General features: G+C 35.3%; 2 protein-coding genes across 4 annotated transcripts in view; one reads left to right on the top strand and one right to left on the bottom strand.

Moving 5' to 3' along the window:
* LOC145213425 (uncharacterized) overlaps positions 1-21,403 on the bottom strand; it is a 102,205-nt gene that overhangs the window by 48,623 nt on the left and 32,179 nt on the right. The window lies entirely within an intron of this gene.
* LOC145214987 (uncharacterized) lies at positions 4,861-19,597 on the top strand. Of its 3 annotated transcripts, none has more exons than XM_080083639.1 (12): positions 4,861-4,941; positions 5,012-5,151; positions 8,809-8,973; positions 10,214-10,414; positions 11,170-11,286; positions 11,379-11,546; positions 11,796-11,969; positions 12,611-12,709; positions 13,981-14,028; positions 15,327-15,419; positions 16,149-16,199; positions 17,721-19,597. In XM_080083639.1, exons 4-12 carry the CDS (start codon positions 10,381-10,383, stop codon positions 18,455-18,457), a joined length of 1,521 nt encoding a protein of 506 aa, XP_079939765.1. In that variant the 5' UTR covers positions 4,861-4,941; positions 5,012-5,151; positions 8,809-8,973; positions 10,214-10,380; the 3' UTR covers positions 18,458-19,597. The 3 variants fall into 3 exon arrangements, with proteins under 3 accessions (XP_079939765.1, XP_079939763.1, XP_079939764.1); XM_080083637.1 differs by lacking the exon at positions 8,809-8,973 and adding exons at positions 5,631-5,724; positions 5,871-6,004 and having other exon boundaries at positions 4,864-5,151; XM_080083638.1 differs by lacking the exon at positions 8,809-8,973 and adding an exon at positions 5,871-6,004 and having other exon boundaries at positions 4,864-5,151.

Genomic DNA, 21,403 nt, shown 5'->3' with positions numbered 1-21,403 from the left:
TTTTTTAACAAACGACATTGCTTCTGGTGTGACAACGCGTTCTGTGTCCCTAATTTGTAAATATAAATTACAGAGCTAAGTATCTAGTTCAGTGGTTCTCAAACTCGGTTTTCGGGGCAGCATGCGGCTCCCAACTGCTTATTTTGCGGCTCGCACCAGACCTGAGAAAACCACCAAATATTGCTATTTTAGCTTTCAAAGTCATAATCTTTAGTGATTTTCTCAAGGTTTCGTTTTTTTGCGGCTCCCTACACACTTAAAAAAATGCCATTTGGCCCCGACAATAAAAAAGTTTGAGAACCACTGATCTAGTTGCTGGACTTAACCGAATGCCAACAACTCCATAACGTCTTGTTTAAGCTATTGAGCCATGTCCATTGTGTATGTCTTCTTTATTGTGTTGTGTACTTTTTGTAGGATTTTCCTGTCAGGTTCTGACCGGGCTTCGGATTTGTACTGTTGGGTTTAAACCAGGTTCGAGCATAAATTTCGGGGCTTTTTTCAACTCTGATGTAGCATCTATGTCTTACTCTACACCTTTCTATTTTCCGTCTCTTACCGTTAGCAGACAAAAAGCCTATCTCTCATTTGCAACAAGCCTGTTGTCATCGTTTGCGAAATGTAGCCTAGTTTATGGTTGCTGACAAAACCTTTCCATTAATACCATTGTCACTTTATTTTTCGAATGCAGGCCTTCGGCGGTCGACGCTTGCGAAAAGCTTTTAAAAAAACCAGATAGCAAACCCCGATGGTGCCTGACACCAAGATCGAATATCCCGCAGAATGTTTGTCTGGTCGTGTTTTACTTCGTGTCTGTCTTTTAAATTATTTGTATAGTTCTGGATTGTAATGAATTACAAAGCTTGCAGAAGGTTTGTTTACGCAACATCAATAGACTGTGCAATTTATTTAACTATCATTAATCATTAGCAAATTGTCAAGTTTCCGAACAACTGCAGACAGATGTTACTTAATTTGTTGCGTGCTGTATCAAATAAAACTTTTTTTACTATTGTAAGTTATGCACCTAATCCAGTGGTTAACCAAGAATTCTTAACCTTCGGATTTGTTTTCTTTTTTGACCTAACAAAGGACTTTGTGTACAAACAACGAACTTTTGTTGGCAGTAAAAACCTAATATGTTTCTGTACAGCAGTCGCGACCCACAGGTTGGCAACCGCTGCTGTACAGTTATTAAAAATACACTACCTAACTTTGATAAAAAGACATAAAAATTGCTGGAATTAAAGCAATCCTAAAACAAGATGCACGTGTTATGATGTCATAATTTGACAATATGACAAACAGTACCTGTTACCATGCGGTTTAATCGAAAGCTGATTATGACCCACAAAACAAAATGGATTAGAAACCTAGGATGTAACTTGTTGGGGTTCAACCAAAGGCTATAAATATCGGAAGGATTCGGCCGTGATAAAAATAGGTGGATTAGGTATAATCAGGGAGTCGAACCGCTTGTCATATGGGTTCAGGTTCAGTTCGGATTCACTTGGTTTTGTTTTTAAGGGTTCGGGTTCGGTTCAGGTTTTTTAAAAAGGGAAAAAAATCGGGTTCGGGTTTTTTAAACCGGTTCAAAATTTTGTTCGTTTTGGTTTAATTCTACTCATTATATCTACCCGACCTTCAAAAATCCAAAAGAATTTAGCCAATGCACTGTTATTTTTGACACGCCCTATATGTGTTATCTTGTGTATTGTTAAGTGCGCTGTTTTGAAAGAATCACAAAAAATAAAACAGACTGCATTTTTTACTGGTTCGGTTCCGGTTCGGGTCCAACGGCAAACAAAAAGTGAGGTTCAACTTCGGTTCGGGTTGTTAGAAAATCGTAATTAGCGGTTCGCGTTCGGTTCGGGTTGAATGAAATTAACCGTGTTCTCACCTAAAAATATGTTACGACCAGCAAAGCGTTCTCTATAAGTTCTTACAGTTAATTTGTGGATGGGGTATAGTTTAATAAATGCCGCCCGTTTGACGCCTACAATCACTATAATCGGGGTTTGTCCAACAATACCCATGTACATTGACTAAGATGTGAATCATTAACGAACAACATAGGCAGCGTTGAACACATACACTGTTACGGCCATTTTATTACGTGATATCCTGTGCCTATGAACGCGTCTTGTCACCAGTTTCTGCTGTCGGTTTCTGACCTTGTCATCGGGTTTTCATGCATAATTTTTAATATGTGTGTTCTTGTTTGTTTACGTTAGGGCAATAAAATCGATTCTCAGACAGAAGCAACAGTTTAGCTTTTTCTCTCTAAGAAGTAGCCTATAGATATGGACAGTTGTATGCTATGTGTGCGGATCAGGAGCGAAAAAAATACTATGTTATTATTTAGTGCCTAACCTGGTGTGAAGACTTGACGATAAAAAAATAATGAGTGTTTTTTAAGGCTTATAGGAAGACAAAACCTATAATTGAGTTTTTTAAGGCTTACCGTTTAGCTTGTTACATAGGAATGTTGTATGGTAGACCGCCGGATTGTTTGCTAGCACACCTACAATAGATCATGATTTCCACTTTGAACTAATTTAAAGCCTAATAACATTTACCAAGCAACCATAATAGTTACCACTATCACTTTTTCAATATCGGTTAATGTTTTTCTGAGTGTGGCTTGTAAATTTGTTCTTGATTTGTTTTTAGTTTATTTATTTCAGATTTTTTTATAACTTTTATCTCTTAAATCATGTTGCGGATTGACAAACTCCATCATATTCTACTTGCTTCGGTCAGCTTTGTTATTGGAGTTACTTTTGCTGGCGGTGAGTAGGCTACTTGTTGTTGTTTGCTGAAAATGGGGCAGGTATTGCATTGGACTTGCACACTTATTTGGCTAAGTAAAGTCCTAAGTATCCACACAAGTCCGACGAAACATTTTACAGAAATTTTTAAAAATCAAATCATGATTCAGGCACTTTGTATCAGTTGACGCAAAACTAACGAAAGTAAATAAACAAATTTAATTTTAAAACTTTTGTCTTTTGATCAAATTAAAACATTCGCAACAGATTTGCCGAAACAATAAAACGAAATAAAACCGGACTCAGATTGTGATATAATTCAATTCATTTCGACCACAACTTTTTCATTCCATGTCGCAAAATTTGCACACAACTTCAATGACCAATGAGGGCAATAATGAAACGAAATAGATTGTTACGCTACGATAATAAATTTGCGGACTATACGTTTAATAATAACGTAATAATATCTTTGTGTTTGTGCAGTATAGTAAGTTATCCAAAGTACGTAACGTGGGCTCACCAAGTCTACCCGACAGCCAGGTCTACCTGACTAAAAGTAATTATTACAATCCTCGGGCTGAATATATGGCCTTAACGTAACCTACGTCACTTTTCATGTCGTATGATTGAACCACAATGCCAGAGATTTCCCAGGAAAATTACGTTATCGAATCCCGGAAAATTTGTTTTCAATTTTCAGGAAAAAGACAGTTTTGTGAAAAAATAACGGCAATGTTTAAATTCCAGCCGACTGTTTCCAAAAATGCGCCATCCAGTGGTACTAAAAATACGACTTTATTTTTCGTAATTTACGAAACTTGTTGACAACTTATTTGGTCGGGATTCCCAGGAATTAAAAATCCGGTGGAATATAGCCTTAACAACTTTTGCTTTAATGAAAATAACATTCCAACAATGCAGTATGGAACTTCAGCACTTGTTCATGGCTGAGTGGATGTTGGTGAAGTATTCGAAATTTTCGAATCTTTTTGCCAAACATTTAGATATTTAGGAATTTGCGAAAATCCCACCATCGTTCTCTGATGACCGAAATCAGGCCGTTAATTTTTGAGAAGGTAGTGGTTATTACTGGTATCACTCAATTTAAAATGTGCGAAAGAACATCGATTTTCTTGCACTCAAGACCACAGCTGTGAGATTAATGTTGGTAGTTTGGTACCCTTGGCTTTATAACAATAACAACCCAATTTAATAAATAATTTTTAAGTACAGAAACATGTTGATGTTATGGTTTTTCTTAGTTAAAGCATGGCTTAACATATAATATCCATTTGCTTGATTCACATTTCACAGCCTAATTGTAAAATGTTTTCGAGCTACTAGTTCCTTTTGTGTAAAGAACAATTTTATGTAAGTTGCTTTATGTAATGCTTGTTTGATGATTTTGTCTGCATGAGTGCATGTCAATCCACATTGCTAATAGAAAATCAGTCAAACATCTTCTGCCCGAGTTATATTTATTAAATTAATACAATTTAACAGATATATTTTTTGCTTTTGTCAGGTTGGAAATATGGCTTTACAAAAAGAATGGTGCACAAAGTTGCTGTACAACAGGGGTGTCCAACCTTTTTGGCCAAAGGGCCACATGCGGTTTACGAATGATTGCGCGGGCCACTTGAGTGTTTACTGCTAACTTGTAATCTTAAAATGGCTTTCCACATGTCCACTTTTCTTAGAATATTCTGTTGGCGTTACTTGCTTTTTGTTTTTTATTTAGCATAATCCTTATCACTGCAGTGTGCTGAAGATATTTCACTGCTAAATGCGTTTTGCGCGAGTCTCTGATATGGTAACAGATGAACCTCAATAAGGCAAGAAATATTTCTGACTGACTCTTGAAGCAAGAGTAAGATTGTGGACGTAACAATGCAGAAAATGTGATGCGTAACAATGTGCATTGTGATGTAATAAAAGTAACTTGAACAGTCGTGTATTACTCTATTAACAAAGAAATAAGGTAAACAATAAATGCCAATCCTCGGCATGTAAGATCGCCATAAATTGGGCAGGCGTTAAGGTTCATAACATAAGTCATTTCGAAAAAACCGCGCGGGCCACTCAGAACCTTCCTGCGGGCCACATTTGGACACCCCTGCTGTACAAGATGCCCAAATGTTCATAGCTTAAAACAGCAAATTTGCATGTGTAAACTTCTCAACTATCAATCCAATCCATGAACCAGCTATGTAATAACATGATGATGTCTGTTGCAGGAATGGATGTTAGCTTTACAGTTTCTTCCCAACCAAATCAAGCAAGAGGATCACCTGGGACAGTTACTGCTACTATTTCAAGCTATTCAGCAAATACCTATGCAATTGCAGCTCATCTAAACAATCGCAACCATGAAAATGTAAGTTTGCACTAGGTTTGTTCAGGCAACAAAATTTATAGTACAGTAGATAGCATAAAAAGCCAAGGATGTCTTTTTAAAAATAGCAAATAACAAGAATGGTAATTAAAAAAAACAGTTAATACAGATAAGATAAGCTTTCAAGATAGATTTATTGTTAACTTGTTACTTTAGACCAGTGGTTCTTAACCTTTTTTCTGTTGTTACCCACAAAATGTTTTGATGGATATCAATTACCCCTTATTAGAAACGTTTGCCATCGAAGTTACTTCTTTTTTATTTTGAAAATGTGGCAGGACGCCGATAAATCTATTAAGATTGAATTTTTATTGAATTATTTTGAATACATTTTACCCTCATTACAAAATGTTTGCTGGTTGCAATAATGATAACCAAGAATCTAATGATAACTATAACAGAAAATCTATGCTACCCCTTTTAAAATGCCAAATTACCCCTTTGGGGGTAATTACCCACAGGTTAAGAACCACTGCTTTAGACCATTGGAGTCGCAAAGTTTTATTTGGACTCAGAGGAGTGTCAAAACAAACTAGTACCAGATATGGATTTTAGGTAACTTACAAGCTTTACGACTTGCATCGTTGCATGATTTGTGTTTATTTCCATTTTATTAGCTGGTAAAATTACATGTGAAATTATTCTAATTTCCATTCTGATCACTTTTACAATAGTTTTATTTGAATGATTGATTTTTGTAGATGCTCCACAAGTGAAGTAAATTCATTTCAAATACAAACAATTGAGATTGTCATCAACAAATTGACATTTGATCATCAAATGATAATCTGGAACGACAACATAAAAATACATTACACCAGATTAAACGTCACTGGTAAGTTTTTATTTGTGTAAAATCATTTGCCCTATGCTATGGCACAATAAAAGTTATAGATGTATGGTTAGGAATGTTCATGTCACTTTAACATTTTTGTACTACACAATTTTTGGCTATAAAAACAAATTGCTATAAATCAGATTTTTTTAAGCAAATTGTATGCTCCATTTTCTCGTGCCCCAGAAAAATCTTGTGTCATATATATGGCAACCTGTGTGTCAATTTTCATTTATATTTTTGAAGATATTTTCATTTTTATCTAGTTCATCTTGCTTTGCATCATCAGCACCTAGTCAATATACCTCATCAAATAATGTGGTGCCCTGCCCAGCACTGGGATCATTTTTTTTTCTGTCATGCACTCTTACCTGATTTTAAAGATTTACCCACTTCCCCCCCTTTAAACCCCAAAATATTTGTTTTTGTCTAACGCTGCACGTTTGGTCAGGAAAGAGTGCTTTAAATTCAGTTAAATTTACGAAGATGTTAGCTCTTAATCCAAATTTGATACTCCTGATGTTTGACCCCAAATGACCCAGCAGTTCACTTACAGGCCCCCAAAATGTAAAATTTTTGAAATGGTTATACTGACTAAAGTACATCACTCAGGAGTTTCATGCTTTGTTGGTTGTTGCAATGTAAGGTTTTCTAAAATAATTGTAACTGTTTTTTGGATTCACCCCTTTAACTCCGAAATAATCGGTTTTAGTTTTTCCAGTCCTGCAGAAATGCAAGCCCGTTATATGTGCTAAAATTTAATAAACATTTTTTGCAGTGGGTTACTCATTTAGTGTACAAAATTTTGTCTCAATAGCCAAATAGTTACCATTAGTCTACAGCCCATAATATGTGTACACTGGAAAGCCCAAGGAATAACTCACTGGTTTACAGTTGCGGCAATTTAATGCACTGCTTGGCGCATGGAAGGGCATTTTACGAGGCAGTCTTTTTGATGATCAGGCATCATCCCAGTAATGCTTTGCTGTTTTTTAAGTTAGCTTGGCCGCCTTATGATGAATTTGAAAACCTTTTTACCATGACTAATTCGCATAAACATGTATGTGGGGACCCATTTGTTTTTACAAGCAAAAACAATCATGTTTGTAGATCAAATGGTGTGTATAGTAAATTGATAAATAGGGTACACAATATATAAAATGGAAATATATATATAGGAAATCCACCTTTCTAGTTTAAAACAGCAACTTTGTAGTTTGTTGTCGAGGAAAAATTTTTTCTACAATATTGGGAACATGGAGAAACGCTTTTTTCTTAAATCACTTTTTATGGGTCCCCTTCCCTGAAGGGGACACATATTGTTTTTGTCTATATTTTTTTTTTCTTTTTTCTTTTTTTCTTTTTTTCTTTTTTTCTTTTTTCTTTTTTCTTTTTTTCTTTTTTTCTTTCTAACGCAGATTTGTTCCCACGTTTTGGTCAAGAAAGAATGGTTCAATCTTTTTCAAATTTACACACATTGCAGATATTGGTCTAAAGATGGTCCATGTAAATTTTGACCCCGTTTCATCCCCCGGTTCACCCACAGCCCCCCAAAACGTGAAATTTTTAGCGCGGCTATTGTTCCCACGTTTTGGTCAAGAAAGAATGGTTCAAACTTTTTCAAATTTACACACATTGCAGATATTGGTCTAAAGATGGTCCATGTGAATTTTGACCCCGTATGACCCAGAGGTTCACCCATAGGCCCCCGAAACATAAATGTGTCTAACGCCCGTTTGGTCAAGAAAGACACTGTAGGCAGAAGTACCAAGAGAGTAACTCACTGGTTTACGATAGGGGGAGGGCTCAGCTTGACGTCGGACAGACGTTTTACGAGACGTCGTTTCAGTGATTAGAAATCAGCTGTTTTGCACAGCAATGCTATGTCGTTTTATTAAGTGGTCACTCACATTTTCAGTTTTGGCGAAGGTTTTACACCTATGACGTGATTTAAACCTAATAACTTCGGTTTTGTATATGTCAAGAAAAACTTTGTTAATAAAAGTTAAGATGAAAAAATTAACTTGAGTTTTGCCAAATAAATGTTTTTTTAAATGCTCGTTGTCAGGTTGGCTGCCGCATGATCTCGGGTTACTTAAGGTCAACTAGTCGGTATTACAAACACAGCTCAGAACTTTCTTCATAACGTAGCATTTTTTTGACAATCAATTAAGGAGTCAATACTCAAGGCATGTATAAATTAGGCTTAACAGTATTGTTGAACACGAATGACGGCGTGCTATTGAAAACGGTGTCAAAAGGTCAAACAGTCGTTTGGCGTGTGCACCCTGAGAGGTTACTACTGGTCAATGGTACTCGTTTTGCGAAACAAAGTTAAATGAAAAACAATTTGTTATGTATACACTTGTAGCAAATTGCTTTTTAATTTAAAGTGTCTGTAACACAACTGTTACAGCTTTCTAAAAAAATTGTGTTCAAAACCCGACCTTGGAGGACTATATCTGGGTCAAAGCAAGAGATTAGATTTAAGTCTTTGTTGCGTTTTTTTAATTTTGTAATTACATGACAATAATAGTGCAAAAAGAATACGAACAATTTTTTTTTATTGTTGGGTTAATGCTTTCTAAAAATTTGTCCTTAAGAATGTAAAAATCACCGCAACATTTGTTTACTGTAAATCCGCACAAACGCACGTGTGGGGACCCATCAGTTTTTGTTTACAAAAACAATCATATGTGTAGATCAAATGATGTGTATAGTTAATTGGTAAATATCGTATAGAATATATAAAATGGAAGTATATCAGAAAGCCACTCTTCTAGTTTATAGATCTTTTTTTATAGATTGTGGAAATGTTTCTCTGTCTGGAGTGGAGCAGGATGTGCCTATAAACAAGGGTTTCCTAAGCACACATACTTTTTAATGTATCACCGGTTATGAAGGAATTCCTACAGTTGCTGTTTGTCAAGCAGACGCTACATGGGGCTTGAAACCTTTTTGTGCTGAAGGTAAAATTTAAAAAATCTTAGTTTAAACAATTTACACTCATGATAGGCAGTTTTAAAAAAGTCTACCTTATCACATTTTGATCCTGCCGTTTACCCAAATGCCTTCAAAACATTAAATAAAACTGGCTATACTTGCTTAAGTACATGATTCTAAAGTTTCATACATTTTATTCCAGTCAGTCAGTTTCAGTTGGTCTCTGTCATCCTATACACATTACTATTGCACGCACAATTAAGAGCAATAGTTTTGCCACACTTTTAACAATTATTACCAGTCAATGTTAATAATGTAACAAATTTGCATATACATGCGCAGGGGAACCATTCGTTTCTGCTTGCAATAACAATATGACATTAAGTGCCATGTGAATTTAGAGACCAAATTGAAATTAAGGAATAAATTTTTATCTTACGCAAGTTTGGAAATGGTGCATTTGGATAATCAATAAATAAAATATACAGTATATTGGTAATGTTTGAAAATCCATCTTTATTGGTTTTATTAGTAGTTCCTTAAATATCCATGTTGTCACAAATGTGCTATAGATCGACCTCACGCGATAGTACATGACCTAATTCACATGCGACAATATCTTGCAACCACCGGACATTCATTGTGCGTACCAAGTCTTTTGTTGCAGGCTGCAGCTTCACACCCCCATTTCTTTTGTTTTTATTAATGATGTGCCAGTCTTATCGTGTTGCCTGTCACTCGCTGCAGCCACCATTGTTACTTGAACGATATAAGTAGCCCTGTTTTGTAAAACGACTCATTTTTCGTACAAACTCATGCTGGTAGAAGTATACACATTAGGACTTTTAGCGTATATGTGGCCATACAATTGTAATTTAATTTAATGGTTTAACTTTGTTACTGTGTCTGTAAGTAATCATATTTCTTGTATTTGATTCTATTTGAATAAGGATGACTGAAGTGTGGTAAACAAATTTATTGCTGATCAGAGTACATGTGCACTACTAAGGAACTTCCATAGTCAGTCCCAATCTTTTGCGTATCCATGAAAACGGAACGTGACATCGTCATAAAATTTCTTTGCAAATAAAGCAAAAAACTGCAATGGGTCATTAATTCATGACTGCAGTAAATACCAGTCAACCGCAAATGAAAGTAAAATCTTAAATCAGTTACTATATCCCACTCTCAAACATGTTGGTTACAACGCAACATCCAGCTTGTTTTGCTTTTTAGCTAATGATAATGTGCACTTTTTTGTTTCAGATATTGAAGTCTTTTCCCACAGTGAAACATGGTCTACAAACTTTTCTGGTGATTTGTATGAACTGAGATTTCTAAAAACCCATAATTTGAATTCCGCAAAGTGGTTGCTGGGAACAGAAACCTGCAATGTTGACTGGAAAGCAAATAATACTTTAAGCAACTCTCGAATGAACCACTTCAAATGTAGCTGGGTTATTTCAGGTATTAACCCAGTCTTAATAAACTCATCTTACTGACAAAAATGTAAGGAGATAGAAAATCCATAACATACGTTTTTTGTTGTGATGTAAAAATGTGGATATGTGTTAACCACCTAGGTTACCTGAGGCCAACTGAAAATGGTGTAGCAGGTATTTTAGTAAATATTGTTCTTGAAGATAAAAAATTACGCAGTTTTTTTCAACACAGTTAGGACTGATTAAATAGTGTTAAGCCAATATTTGTGATTGTTTTGCTATTGAGCAGGAAATGCACAGCCAAGACAGCAATCTCAATGTGGCAATGAAAAATATTAATTGCAATTCAAGCTTAAAAAAACATGTCAAATGTTAGCTTTTTTATAGATCAACATTATGCAGACCTATTTTGATTTTTTGATTTTTTTCTAGTACTTTGTTTATACTCTTCTGCCTTTAAATGTTTAATGAATTAGGATGAAACTTTTACCTGTGATAATTGTATTCATGCACATTTATCTTTTTTCTCTGGTGGAGTGTCTCCATGCATTTTCGGCATAAAATCTTCTTTGGAATAAGAGGAAATGTTTTAAGTGCGCCAGTGGTTATCCAATAGTCCCAAAACTGTAAACATTTTTTATACATTTTGCATGTTGCCAACCTCCTTTGACATAAAGTGGACATCCTTCTTTTATTAGAATTTTTGCATAATGCTGACATTTAAAAAATACCCAGTCAGATATTGACATACCTTTCCTAAATTTATAGTTTTCTTTACAGGTGAATACTTCTACAGTCAGTTAGCAACCAAAACTCATCTTCGCATTAAGTTCAATAACACAGCAGTAACATTTCAAACAAACAGGTCTGGATGGAAAACAGTGATCCACATTTCAGGTATGTTTAAAAAAATGGTTCTGCCTTAGTATTTGGCCCCATGCTACACAGCTCAGCATTGAAAAACAGTCAAAGACTCGTATATTTTGCAGATTGTGGAAATGTTACCTTACCTGGTGTTGCGCAAGACGTTCCTGTCAACAAAGGTTACCTCAGCACACACACATTTTCCTGTATTCAGCCATTTTATTTACCCGCCAGTGCTGTAGCTGTTTGTCAGTCAGATGCTGCATGGAATGTAACATCATTTTGTACCAAGGGTAAAAAAAAATGTTTATTTTATGTTTAATTTTCACTCCAAAACTTTGTTGAAATTTTATTTGGGGGATTTTAGCCATTTTGCTTATGCTAGTAAAGCTATATTTATGCGGTAAATACTCACCCAGATGATTTGTCCCCAACAAATCTGTTTTTTACTAGAAAAAAAAATTCTTGTTTTGGAACGTTCAAATCGTGCTCAAATGTTTGGTGGTTAAGACAAAAAAGTAATAAACTTTTTTACTGTTTAGTCCAATCTTGCAACAACACGGACATACCCAGCAGTGATTTGTACCAACAGCCAACCTCTGGAACAACCTATTATCCTTATTCAAAAACTCTCATTTGTAATCAACATTACATTGGAAATGTAACAGCACAATGTTCAAAGCAAGGAACATGGAACATAACCAACACTTGCACAGGTAAAATCTGATTTAGTAGGTTTTTTACAAAAATGCCTGTTGCCTAAACAAAATGTAACTGTGTCCAAAACATTATCCACCTATTCAGATTTTAAAAATCATGAATGTTGGAAAAAATGTGGATTTACTGTAACACACACAATTTACCTGTGACCAAATAAAAAAAGTTGTGGCAGAGTTTTTTCTTGTAAATTTTGTTCAAGATAATAAAAATGACTCCAAAAAATTTACTACTTGCTATGCGCACTGTAGGTTGCAATGGTATTTCAATAGTTTTGTGTTTCATTACTCCGAGCCTATTATCATTCAGTGCACTTGCTCCACAATTTTTGAATAGTGCCAGAATTTAAAAAAAAGTACAATGTGGCATTGTAGTGTGTAAATTTGCTGCCCACCAATTATTCCACTAGCCCGTGAAGGTAGAACTTCTTTGAAAAACAATGATGAAAATCAAATGAGATGTGAATAGCAGATAATCTCATGTGGGCAGTTTGTTTAAGCAGTATATTTATGTTGTGTTTGACCTCACAAAACCAAACTTTCTCATGATTCTGATAAAGCGCATCATTAACTAAACTATACAAAAACAACAAATGTTTCAGAAAATGTAACGATACATGAAATAATGTTTTTTATCGCAGCCAAAGGATTTCCTGTTGGATATATAGTCGGAATCCTGCTAGTAGCTGAGGTGGTTGTCTTTATTGTGATTTGTTCCATTTGCTTTTCATACAAAAAGAGTAAGTTTAAGCTGTAATATGTCCTATTTTTGTGTATGTCTGTTTGTTATTGCAACAAATTTTTGTTGTTTTTAAATAGATGAGTTTATGTCCCCATGTAAAGCAATTTTTTTTTTGTATTTCCCTTTCGTCCAAAAAGTTGACAGTAAAACAAATTTTTGGTTGTGGCCGAAAGTAAAAATATGTGGTCAAAACATTAACAGATATAATGTGTATGCAGTGGCCCTATTTTACTTTTTTGCCATGAATATAGGTGCTGGCACTTACAGGCAAGGGGTCACTTGCCAATCATTCCACCAGAGTTCTGTAAACATGTACTTTATTGGTTTTGTTTCCGACTAAGGGTGACCCTAAACCTAGTTTTTAATCCAAAACCAGTACCCGATATTTTGCAGAAAAAGATACCCGATACTTTAGTGGCCACATATAAAAATGACTTCAATTTTTTTCCATTTTTCGGCCAGGGCTTGTCCATGTTGTAACTGCATGTCTAGACAAAATTGTAATAAAAACAAAATATTTGTTAATTATTTTCATCGGGCAAACATAAAAGAATGTAATATTAGTGGCTTGTAACCATTTGCAGTTTCTGTCTTGCAGGTTTGCATTAATTTCCAGAAATGACTAGCCAAATTTAATTTTTCCTGTTTGTAGCGGTAACAGTATTTGTTCCGATTTTGATACCGCACATTGTGCGCTAACAAACAACATATTATGTCGCAAAGAAATTCAACCATTATCATGTCAAAAAAGTTGTTTTCAAAGTAATATTACACAACAGTTTATCATTAAGTTAAGAAAATAAACAATACAAAACCAACTTAAAAAGTAGCTGCTCTTGTCACTAAAAAAATAATTATGCGGCATTTAATAGCTTAGGACTGCTGTAACACGTAGCTTAAAATGTCTTAGCTTACACCTACATGAAATATGTCTTTTTAAAATGTAGGATTGACACATTGGTTAAAAAACTGACATATTTATGGACTCCAAAGTTATTGACATTTAAGAATATACAGCAAAACCCTTGGACCTATTTCCATTGTTCCCTTTAGATGTTATATTTTGTATTTTAGATGCTGCAGTTTAAATCGTAGTTAGATAATTTTTGCTATTAACCTAATTCATATGAGTCAAGTTGTTGTATAAAATTCTTTATACCCCATTTATAACCACAAAACAGTACAATTTCACAATTAGATTTGAACTTCTTGATAACCTGGCATATACTTAAAATATACCTTTTTGATCAACCTTGTCTTTCCTTACAGTACTGAAACGGAAATCCAGTCGTCAACGTGATCAACATAAAATATCAGGTAGGACCTAAACTAACCTTTCAGGTGTAATATATTAACAATGTGATTATTTGTGTCCTAGTTTAGTGCTAAACTATTTTTTGAAACATTACTGGTTTGATTCTTGCTACTTATGCTGGCTCTGTTGCCCAAGATAGCAAGTGCATATTATGGACCCCCAACACATATTGATTTTCAATTAAAAACGACTGTACTTACTACAGTATGGGATCCAAGAGTTTTATACTTTGGTGATTGTTGCATCGCCAATGCAAATAAATTATTTTTATTTTTTGTCAATTGGATATCGGATAAAAAGGAGAGCTGATGCCGCTCGCCTTAGCAGCCTTGAGCTGTAGAAAGTACCAAAGTTACATGGTAGACTGGGTTTAGGATTTGTAATTTCTGATTTTGGGCCTTCATACAATTCTGGACAAAGCAGTTTGCAGCTTTACACATGGTTTGAATTAGAAAACGGAATAGGCAACAAACAGCTGTTTTACAGAGAAAATTTCCCAAAGCAGAATGAATGACATTATTGAGCATCATTAGGGGTATACCCAAATTGAACTGTTTGACCTCCTTTTAAAAGCTATTCGTTTTCAAAGCTATTTGTGCACATTTTTATCACTGATGCTTTAATGTAAACCAGGTCTTAAATTATATGGATACTGGTGCAAACAAATTTTGTACAACAGTTATTTAACATTCCATACACGACTCAAACTCACCCATCAGTTCAACAAAAATGTTAAGGTTATGTGTTAGAACTATGAATGTCACATTAATTTTATGACAAAACTAATAATAAAGGAGAAAACTTTTGTTATTTATGCAGAACACCGATCACCATGATTGACCTTACAAAACCAAACTTTCTCATGCTCTTGAACTACATTGTTTCTAACTTTACATGTGTGGGGACTCATGAGTTTCTGCTTGCAGAAACAACTAAGGTTATAAAAGACGATGGCTAATATGGGACCCAATATAAAATAAGTATAGGGAATATATTAACGTTTCAAAAAAGATCTTAGTGTATGTGCAAGGGCAAAATGTGCTAAGCCACCCTTCTAGTTACTTACTACAATTGTAAATATTTCACAGAAATGTAAAAAGAATCTAAAATAAATCCCACCATTTTTATCCCATAAGTAATAGGCATACACACTGGTGTGAGGACCCATACATTTTTGCATGCAAAAACAATCTTGATGGTAGTTCAGAGTAAATCATTAAATAGGATATAGAATATATAAAATGGCAATGCATAGGAAAACCGCCCTTCTAGTGCTAACTTTGTTTCTTGACATTTTTAGCAGAATCGTCCAGCTCTTCCCGAGATATGCGTATAATCAACGTACCAATGGGAGCGGTGAGCGATGAGTACACCCCTCTCATTGGAGAACCAGGTAAAATTTGTTGACATGTTGAAACATTCACCATAAGCATTACCAAATTTTTTGTGCACAATTTTATCACAGACCCTTTTATATAAGTCAAGTCTTACAATATATAGATACTGGTGCAAACTAATTGAGCACAACAATTGTTCACAAACATTCACGACTAAAACTCACCCATTTCTTCAACTAGAATGTTGAGGTTACGTGTCAGAACTAAGAATGCCTCTCGTTTGCTAGTATGAAAAAACTTTTGTCAGTACAAAAGCCTTTACATTGTTTTTATAAAAATATATTATTAATCAATTGCTGGGTAGGTGCTAATTGAGCATTATGAGCAACTAAGCTATATCAAAACTGCCTAGTTGTCTTGAAAAAAATAACCCATAAACCCCAAGTTGATTTTGCCTATTTTCCCCACACAAAGACTTGATCTTTACCCATATGTGTTCTGCAACGTTTATCGCCCACACATACTTATGTTTGTATGTTTCGTTTAAACGATCATACATGATTAATTGTCAGGTTGTAAGTTGTACTTTAAATTTCACACAAAACTACTAGCATAGTTACCATACACATAATTTTTTAGCATTATGAAGTGATATCTTGGTTAGTGATATGTAAATCCTATTTGTTTAACAAATTCTTCAAAAATTTGGAGTGTGTTTAAAATGTTTGGGAATTTATCAAAAGTTTTGTAACCACGATATAAAAATCCAACATCTTTATTTGCAGGACTTCGTCGACGAAAAAACATTCCAACTACTAACACACCTACAGAAAAAGGTAAGATTTGACTTTACTGACCCCTGTTCTTTAATTTTAGGAAACACTTTGGAAAAGTTTTATTCGATTATTAGCATTAATATTTATGCCTGGAGTGGGACTGAGTTTGTGTAACCAAAGGTAATGAGGTTTTCTCTAAATTTGTTTGACAGGGAAACCCTGTCACAAACTGCCATTTGGTGAAAATAGAAGCAAGTTTTAGTTGAAGATATGATCTTCACATTTGCTGTCATAAATATATTAGACATAAAGATTTTTCATGGACATTTCCACCAGCAGATACTGCTGCCATAAGCACCCAAAAAAACACTAAAATTTGTGTTTAGTGTTTTTTTTTTATACTTGCTACCTTCACCGGGTACATTGTCAGGCAACTAAGTGCGCAATTGGTGACGGCTACAAAAATTAATGCTATACCGATTTGCTGTGAAAAGACATAACTCCAGTATTTCACCTGCTAGTCTTGTAAGATGCCTATTTATTAACCTTACCATCTGGAGACCACAAGTGCAATCCCTAATGGACATGTCCCCAAAAAAATTTTGTCTTGAGGTCTTTTAATTTTCTTCCAATATTTAAGACACGTTTGTTTTGGAAAAAAGGAGGAACCTGTAGTTTTATTAAATAACAAACTCAATGTCACGTTGTTTCGCTTTTTCTTGGCTGGTTTGGCAGCAATGCACAAAATTGTTGCTTTTCCTTACACAGTAGGAAGGCAGCTGCTATGATAGCCTGTGCACTTTTTAGTTTTTATTTGCCAGAAAGCAGGTATATAACATACGAATGATATTTCAGAAAAGCATTATGAAATTGTCACTCGGTCGTCAGTGAATACCTTCTCTCTACACCAGTGCATCTCAACCCCTGGCAACTTTTTATGTTGCTGCGTACCACCTATGCCATGTGTTAATGGATAGACCAAGGGATAGGCCCATTTATGTTCTCCAGGCTAGCTTTTTTCAAAACCAGCAAATTTAATAATTTAAAAGAAATGTCCAAACTAGGGCTGATCAGTTGGGTTAGTTTAGGTACAATTTTGATTTTGACTTAAATTCAGTATAACAGAAAGCTCCTCGCGTACAATCCGTAACTGGTTTTAATGACCATATGATAAAAAGCCACCTTATTTGCATATCAAGACACTATTAAGTCTTTATTTATTTGTTATGGCGACACTACCAAATATAATTCTATCAGTTAAGAAAGTTTAACTTTAATTTAACCTAATTGCATTGGATTCGCGCTCCTGAAAACCATTCTGCCTGCAAAAATGGTTATTCTAACTAACGTAAACGCCAATCAAAATTCAAATAAGAGCATAATTTAATAAGAGCGTATGTTAATAGTCTGACTGGTGTAAAAGCCTAGCTATATGCACGTGAACAAAATACGATACGATATATAGCAAAATAAGGTCAAACATGGCATTATAATAACACATTTTTTGCCAACATAAGTGTATCAGTTATTTTAATTTAAAGAAATCAAAACATCATAAAAATACTTTTTATTTTTATTTAGACGACATTTCAACACAAGTTCAAAATTACGTCGATTTATTGCAAACAAAAAAGTTTGATGAAGCAAAAGCGATTAAACAACAACTCTTGAGGTCAATCGAAAGTCAACTAGAGATCACTGCTGACGACTTAGAAGTGGAAGCCAGGAAGCTTCGAAATAACCATGATTATTTGGAAGCAATTTTGTTTTTTAGTATTACTGCGGATTTCTGTGTAAAGAAAACTCCCGACTTCGCTGTAGCGAAGCATGTGGCGGAGTATGCGGGAGAAATTAAAGAAACAATCGAACTTTTTATGGAAAATTCTGATTCGTCGTTGGAGTCTAGAAACAGAGAAATCGTGCGCGATCACGTGATCCCACTGATGCGTGACATAATTCAGCAAATCCGCGACTTTCAAATAGACGAAAAAATTCGATATGAAAATGAGGTTTGGTGTTTGCTTTACATTGAATGTAGTCAAGAATACATCAGGGATTTGACATCGAGGGAAACAACCATAAAACTTGGGCTTGAACTTATGGAATCAAAGTTCGGGAATGAAAGTTCAAAGTATTCAATCTACGGTACCTTGTTGAACAATCTCGGTGCGGTTTGCGAGGAAACGTCACGAATCAAAGAAGCAATCGTATATTACACAAAAGCAATTAAAGTTTACAAAACAGCGGAAGATTTAACTGAAAAACAACGGGTAGCAGAGATTGAGCGCTCTGAGGAGAATATAAACTTCTGTAAATGAACTGTGTTTGTATTTTTCTGCTTTGTGTACTATAGTTGTAGTTTGGTGATCATTCTATGTACAAAAAGCAAATCCTGCTGTAATGATGCCAATCTCGTTTGAGGCTAAATATGAAAAACAAAATGTAGTTAAAAAATTCAGCAACACAGTTACAGATTCGCAAAGATTTGGTTTTAATTAAAAAACCTTAAAAATGCTGTTTTTTTCAAAACAAAGGGATTTTTGTGCAGAAAAGGTCATATGTTTTTAAATTTAACCTAATTTAGACACTTGAAAAATACTGACTTATTCTTTTAGTTCAATTAAACTCACCAATGTCAATAAGGTTACAACAATTTTATTAATACACCTTGTTATCCATATGCTTAGCTGAACTCCATGCTTTACATAGCCTTGTACATATGTTTATGTTTTCTGTTTTTTTCCCGCCAGTAGCCTTGATTCATATGTACGACGCGGTGTTGTGCAACCTGGAACATTGTCTGGGACACTATCGGTGATTGTGATGTCACAACCTTTGGATTGTTTATTGGTTTCACGTCTTGTAAGCGATGCTTCCTCGTGTTTATTAGTGACTGGAACTTACAGCGTCTTCAAGCGTTTTTTAACTGGTCAATTCTGTTTGTTTTAGTTTAACGAACAGTAAAATTATGCTGTTAAAACCTGAATCGTCCATTGTGTGACTTTTACCTGGTTTTTAACATTTCGGATTTGAATTTATGTGAAAACCTTTACTCAGACGTGAATCCCGCTGTCGTCCACCCACATGTTATTCTGAACCGAACTGTGTTACTCCCGTAAGATTATTGTTGCTTAAGTGTTTTCGTCCGTCACTAGTGTGATGAAGTGATGTTATTGGTGCTGAATTTACAGACCTACTACTGATTGCTTGTATTTAAATTACTCGGGCCGTTATTTTCACCATTAAACTTATGAACAGATCCGTATGTAGTGTTCTAAATTACTCGAGTTTTGTAATAGTTTGGTAAGCGTAAATGTCACTGAATTTCCGTTTGTTGCCTTGTCTAAATTTAAACACGGTTGCAGAAACCACCTTTTGACTCTTGTACTCGCCGTGCTGCCGTACTCTCGAGCGCCATCATTCGGCTACATTGTAGAATAAAAGAGTTCGTTATAAAGCTCTTGGCGTCTTTGAGTTTGAGCGCAAGGAAAGGCGCGTTAAAGACAATTTTAGGAACACAAACGATCGCCCCTGCTGTGCTGTCTGGAGTAGTGATGCACCGAAGTTTCGGTTGGCCGAAACATTTCGGCCGAATCCGCTGTTTTCCAATGTTTCGGTTTCGGCCCGAACTTTATTAAAAATTCGGCCGAAACCGAACATTTTTATTGCATTGAATTTAGGCCTTAAATTTAATTTTCTCATGGCCGAATATTCGGTTTCGGCCCGAACCTTTTTAGTCGGGTTCGGTGCATCACTAGTCTGGAGGCGCATGGAGTCACGCCTTCTGATAATTATAGACAGCGCAACACTATCTTGTGGCTACTTAATCTACTTCTCGAATTGTATTCGAATGAATTTACTTAAGCTTTTGTATTCGTGAATGGTTGATTCAAAAGATAACGTCAACTATTCGAATTGTATTCATGCACTGTCGAACGAAAGCCAAAATCATTTGAATACAGCACGACGCTGGCAAAACCTGTATTCGAATGCATTCGAATACGACGAATACGAATTGCCTCGTATCTGGTAGTAGGCGAGCTGACCTAAAGTATCTTTCACACTCTGTTACCATGGTTACTTTCTGTTTATTTACATACTCCATATCCATATAAATGAATTTTGATTTAAAATAGATTTCAAGGGCAAAGTTGGGTACCTGTGTATTGTAATCTGCCAATCATTCTTTTTGTCACTTCTTCTAGACATCTAATTCCAGCAATGTCATGGCTATCCGGTCTTTTGTTACTGGTTTTTGATTCTGAAAGCTTTCAAATTTGACTGTGTTTGCCGTGCGTTCATGCATATAGTTATGGTTTTCGCAACATGACAGAAAACGTAGCCTACAGGAAATATCCCAAAGCAGTGATGAGTGATCACCGATCACACAGGGTTTGGTCAACTTTTCTGCTGAAGGGTTGATTGCGTGACTGTGACGAAGCACGGGTTCGGTTTGCTTACGGTGATTCCCTGAGGCCGGTGGTTCTCAACTGGTGGTCCACATGACGTTAATTATATTTCATGATAAACTGGAATTAGTTGGACCTAATTTATTGAATATTTTGCACGAAAAAGATATCTAAGTTATTTGCTATTTATTGTTGTCAGTTGTTTCCTCGAAATTCTGTATTGAAGGAATATTTTCAAACATGTTAAATGCTTTTTTATCCTCACTGAATTGAACTGGTGGTCCGTGGCCTAAAACGAGTTGAGAACAACTGTTTTAGACCAACCAATTTGTTGTGGTGCGATTGAAACGGACTTTACAAAAGTAAAAGAGATAACGGAATGAATAAATCGTATCAAGTGGTGTCACAAAGTTGTCGGTTGATGGCTCGGACTTCATTCGTCGAATCTGTCAGGTTTTCGTATAACGTAGACCGACGTCCATGTATTAAAATGCAAAACGTATCATCAGAGGACCCGGTACAGGTTTTGTTACAGGTTTAATGCATCACCATTAAAAACGTGCTTAGTGGCATCAGGCAACGCAAAACATGTTGACTGAGGGCAATAATAAAATGTTTTGTCTAATTTTGAATCAAACTTTTATTCTGTCGTTTCCCGAAATTATGTTTACGAAAATAAAACTTGTTGCCTTGCAAGAAGTATCTCCATTTTTGAAAGTTATCGTTACGTTATCGAGTATCGAAGCGGATGACATTACTTTTCGAGCAATTAAAGAGTACCACTATTGGGTTAAAAAAGTGGCATAGGTCTAAACCTACTTTCAATGATATTGCGGGTTAGTGCTCTGTGATTTA

This window comes from Phallusia mammillata, chromosome 2 (genome assembly GCF_965637545.1).
Source record: "Phallusia mammillata chromosome 2, kaPhaMamm4.hap1.1, whole genome shotgun sequence".
Classification (NCBI taxonomy): Eukaryota; Metazoa; Chordata; class Ascidiacea; order Phlebobranchia; family Ascidiidae; genus Phallusia; species Phallusia mammillata.
The sequence above is the reverse complement of the archived record's forward strand: the minus strand, read 5'-3'. Positions and strand labels throughout refer to the sequence as shown.

Bases quoted from the DNA above. Each gene is read 5' to 3' on its own strand.
- LOC145214987 (XM_080083637.1), top strand. The intron at 14,029-15,326 runs GTAGGACCTAAA...TGACATTTTTAG, and splicing joins TGATCAACATAAAATATCAG to CAGAATCGTCCAGCTCTTCC. The intron at 16,200-17,720 runs GTAAGATTTGAC...ATTTTTATTTAG, and splicing joins TAACACACCTACAGAAAAAG to ACGACATTTCAACACAAGTT.